We start from the raw sequence: 4,300 nt of genomic DNA, 5'->3' as shown, positions 1-4,300 counted from the left end.
GAACGTGTCTTGACTGTTTGAAGCTAAAATAGCTCCAGAACATTTTGTGAGAATGTAAGTAGGTAGCTGTGAGGAATGTACATATGAAAAACTGAACATAGTTTGCTCATATTATAAATCCCAAAATAAAACGCAGCTTTTTCTTTTCTTTTTTTTCCCCACACGTCGAATGTGATGAGAAGAGTGGGAAATCGCTCAGGGGGTAATCAACAAACAGCCGTTAAAAACACTGCAAGAATTACCCCTTGACTATACTGATTGTCCTTGGAGTAAACATGGAAAACTGGGAGTGAAATGATTGGTGTTCTCTGTTAACTGACAAAAAAAAAAAAAATCCTACCAGAGTCTTTCTTATTTATAACTTGATTTCTTTGAAGGAAAAGGGCACCTTTTTTTCCCCGTGTCTATTTTTCCATGATTAAGCAAGATGGAGGTGTGATTGAGAAGCGGGCTTTGCAATTACTGATAAAAGTAGTTGAGAAATACTGGGTCCCACATCTAATTTAAAATGTGTCTGCATTTCCTTTGAACCTTATTCAACAGACCCATCCACTAAATTAAATACATGCATTCCTCTCATTCTGTTTAGGAAGGAGAGGACAGAAAATCACTACTTAACATTTCTCTCCTTTCACGTTACCTTTCAAGTCAGTGATTAAAATCTCCAATGTTACAGAATTAATTAACTTTTCATTGTACTTTTCTCTTAGCTTCTAGGCAACAATATTAAAACGGTGTCATCCTTTTGTACAAATGGAGCCTTAAAATCGCTGAAAATGACATAGAGTTCCTTCGTTGCAGGTGTTTCTTCAGATACAAGGCTTTAGGAATGATAGATTGAGAGTATTGTTCCTTTACTGTTATTGATCCAATAAACATTACATGAAAAAACAATGATCTGTGATAATATAGTGTATTCTCACCTAGGCAGTCACGAGCATTAGGAAAATCAATTGGAAGTACAAAGGTAGTGTCAAACACATTTCACATGCAAAGCATGACATTGGAAACCAGATACCTGGAGCAGATTTCTGTTTGGTTTTTGTTTTGCATTGTGAAGCTCTTCTGCTGACCAAGAGCAATAATACTTGATCATTGACCAAAAAAAATACTACTTTGTCAGAGGAAGAGAAACAGTGAATGTTGAAAAACTGGTTGAAAACCATGTATGGTAGATGACTAACTTAGACCGAGTCAACAACTTGGCTGAATCCTTTTCTTTTCAAATACATCACCTCCTTGAGGCTTCGAGCGGGACATGCGTGTCGTTCTCATCCCATTTTTTTAAAGTTTTTTTTTTCTCCAGTGGTTAGCGCATCGACCTCAAATTGCAGAGGTACCGGGCTCAATCACAGCTGTGTGGAATTTGCATGATCTCCCAAGGCCTGCGTGGGTTTTCTCCGGGTACTCCGGTTTTCATTCCAAAAACATGCATGGCAGGCTGATTGAACACTATAAATTGTCCCTCAGTGTGACTGTGAGCGTGGATGGTTGTTCGTCTCTGCTCGGCAACCGGTTCAGGGTGTTCCCCGCCTACTGCCCGAAGACAGCTGGGATAAGCTCCTTGTGAGCAAACTGCAACTGCCCTTCAAGTCCTTGGAGGAGGAATTCAAGGTATCGAGAGCCAGAGAAGTGGTTCAGTACAGGGACTCAAGTGATCCGATGGTGGCTAAAGCAGGGATCCAAGTGAGGACTGGCAGGAATTGGAAGGCAGAGGAAGCAGTTCAAGAGGCAGATGCAAGGCTGCGTCACAGGAGCCTGGTGGGAGTGGTCACACGAGGTCGAGCTGGGCTAGGATCTTTTCCAACCCCCCAAATGAACACCAAGGGGAAGGAAGGGCGACATCTTGTTCAGGAGGAGGTGAGAGCAGCAGTGGAGGAGACGAGAACCTGCAAGGCAGTGGGAATGAAGCAACAGGGAGCTTGGACGAGATGGGAGAATGCGGTTGAGAGGAAAGTGACCTGGGCTGAGCTCTGGAAAGCCGAGCCTCAACGCATAAAATTCCTTATCCGGGCAGTGTATGATGTGCTGCCAAGCCCGTCAAACCTGTACACATGGGGCATAGCAGAGACACCAGCATGCCCATTGTGTTCCAAGCGAGGAACCCTGGAACACATCCTCAGTTGCTGTACAAGGGCACTTGGAGATGGACGGTACAGGTGGAGGCATGACCAAGTCCTTAAGACCATCGCTGAAGCTATCAGCACAGGACTTGAGTGGGCAAAGCAGTTCCGACCCTCCAAGAAAACCATTGCCTTTGTCAGAGCTGGGGACACGGCAACTCCTGCCAGAAGAACATCCTCTGCAGGCATTCTGACGTCTGCAAGAGACTGGCAGTTGTTGGTGGACCTTGAACATCAGCTGAAGTTCCCCAGCCATATTGCAGTCACCACTCTGCGACCAGACATTGTCCTTGTGTCTGAGTCCACCAAGCAAGCTGTCCTGCTGGAGCTGACAGTTCCGTGGGAAGATCGCTTGGAAGAGGCCTTTGAGAGGAAACTCTCCAAGTACGCAGGACTGGTCAGCAATTGTCAGCAGGCTGGTTGGAGAGCAAGGTGTTTCCCCGTGGAAGTTGGATGCAGAGGATTTGCAGCCCGTTCTTTGGCCAGAGCCTTCAGCAGTTTCGGCATCGAGGGAGAGAGAAAGAGGAGAGCCATACGCAGTATCACTGATGCGGCTGAGAGAGCCTCAAGATGGCTGTGGCTCAAAAGAGGGGAGCCATGGAGTCATGGTAGCTAGTTAGCCATCTGGACACAAGCTGGGGTCTGATCAGCCCTGGTTGGGTCACCTGGGGGAGGGCGTATGATGTTGAGAGACCCGAAACGCCCTATGATCTCAGGAATACATCACTGATGATGTGTCCAGATAGGCATCAGTAGATGTATGTACACAGTATATATATATATATATATATACACACACGTTATATATGCGGCCCGGTGGTCAACTGGTTCGTCAGCCAGTGCAGAGGTGCAGGGTTCAATTCTGGCTCCGGCCTTCCTGAGTGGAGTTTGCATGTTCTCCCCATGCCTGTGTGGGTTTTCTCCAGGTTACCTCCAAAAAGAAAAAGAAAAAAAACAAAAACAAACAAAAAAAACAAAAACTTACTTAAGGTCTGTGTAACCCTGTTTGTTATTGTGGAGCGAAAATCTGTTTGACTCTGCTCTGTATTAAAAAAACAATCAACATGCAACCTGACTTTTGTGAGCTTGTTTACTTTCTGAACACAAGAGGATTTACAGAACACAATGTTCGAGTTATCCGATGTGGCTAATGTACTCATAGCAAGTGCACAACCATCCCCAACTCAACTCAGGCAGTGATGCTGAGCTAACCGTGATGCTTTTTTTGATCTCTCTGACCACGCAGGCATGTGAAGACTGTGTCATCATGTTGGCCAGACATTTCACTGTTCTAAGCAGAACGCCTGATTATTTTGTAGCGAAATGAGGCCACAAAAATATCAACGAGGGCTGCATGATTTTGGTAAAACATGATGATGTGATGTTCATGTTGAATATAGCAATATCGATATTATAGCGATATATTTAACATGTACCTCAATGAATTATTATCTAGAGATGTTTTTTTCTTGCAGCAAAATAAGCAAGCTCAATACAGTCTTAGCTGATTACTTGTAATGCTCCTGGAATTTGTTCACCTATTGAATGGAGATGTGCATGGAAGGTTGCATTTGACTGGTGAAATTCAGATAAAAACAGAGAATACCATATGAAACTTATTGCACGTCTTTGAGATATCCAAATCGCATGGGCCATTTGCTCGATTCATGATATTTTTTCGATATGTTGTGCAGCTCTAATATATTGACACTCTTAATACAGGGTGACCCAAAAAGATGCGTACCCATATTTTCTTCGATAAAAAATCAATTTTTTAACGAATGTCTTTTCTGTTGCAGGACGTGAAAGGTGAACCTATGGATGATCGGTTTCAGCTATAGTTGCCCCAAAAATGTCTTGGACAAATCAGCAGAAGATATTCTCCCTGGAGATCTATTTTGCGACAAAATCACACCAGAGTGTACAGATTCAGTTTCGAAAACGTTTCCATTGTCGCAACTTTCCACCAAAATCAACGATTGTTAGTTGGGTTACGAAGTTCAGAGAGCATGGGACTGTAGTGAACTTATGTTCTAAAGCCACAGGGGGAACTTATTCAGGCAGGAAAAAGAGTGCAAGGACAGAAGAAAACATTGCTGCAGTGAGGGGTTCTGTGGGGTTTCCTCAAAGACAATGTATACCAGGGAAATCCACAAACAATTGAGGAACTGAAAACT

At 43.7% G+C, this 4,300-nt stretch overlaps 1 protein-coding gene across 1 annotated transcript; it reads left to right on the top strand.

Moving 5' to 3' along the window:
• Positions 1–1,164: 1,164 nt before the first annotated feature.
• On the top strand, positions 1,165–2,753 carry LOC109528942 (uncharacterized). Its single transcript, XM_019892002.1, has 2 exons — positions 1,165–1,171; positions 1,547–2,753. The coding sequence occupies exons 1-2, from the start codon at positions 1,165–1,167 to the stop codon at positions 2,737–2,739; spliced, it is 1,200 nt and encodes a 399-aa protein (XP_019747561.1). The 3' UTR covers positions 2,740–2,753.
• Positions 2,754–4,300: the final 1,547 nt, after the last annotated feature.

The sequence above is a fragment of the Hippocampus comes genome, unplaced genomic scaffold (assembly GCF_001891065.2).
Source record: "Hippocampus comes isolate QL1 unplaced genomic scaffold, H_comes_QL1_v1.1 scaffold310, whole genome shotgun sequence".
NCBI classification, from domain to species: domain Eukaryota; kingdom Metazoa; phylum Chordata; class Actinopteri; order Syngnathiformes; family Syngnathidae; genus Hippocampus; species Hippocampus comes.
The sequence above is the reverse complement of the archived record's forward strand: the minus strand, read 5'-3'. Positions and strand labels throughout refer to the sequence as shown.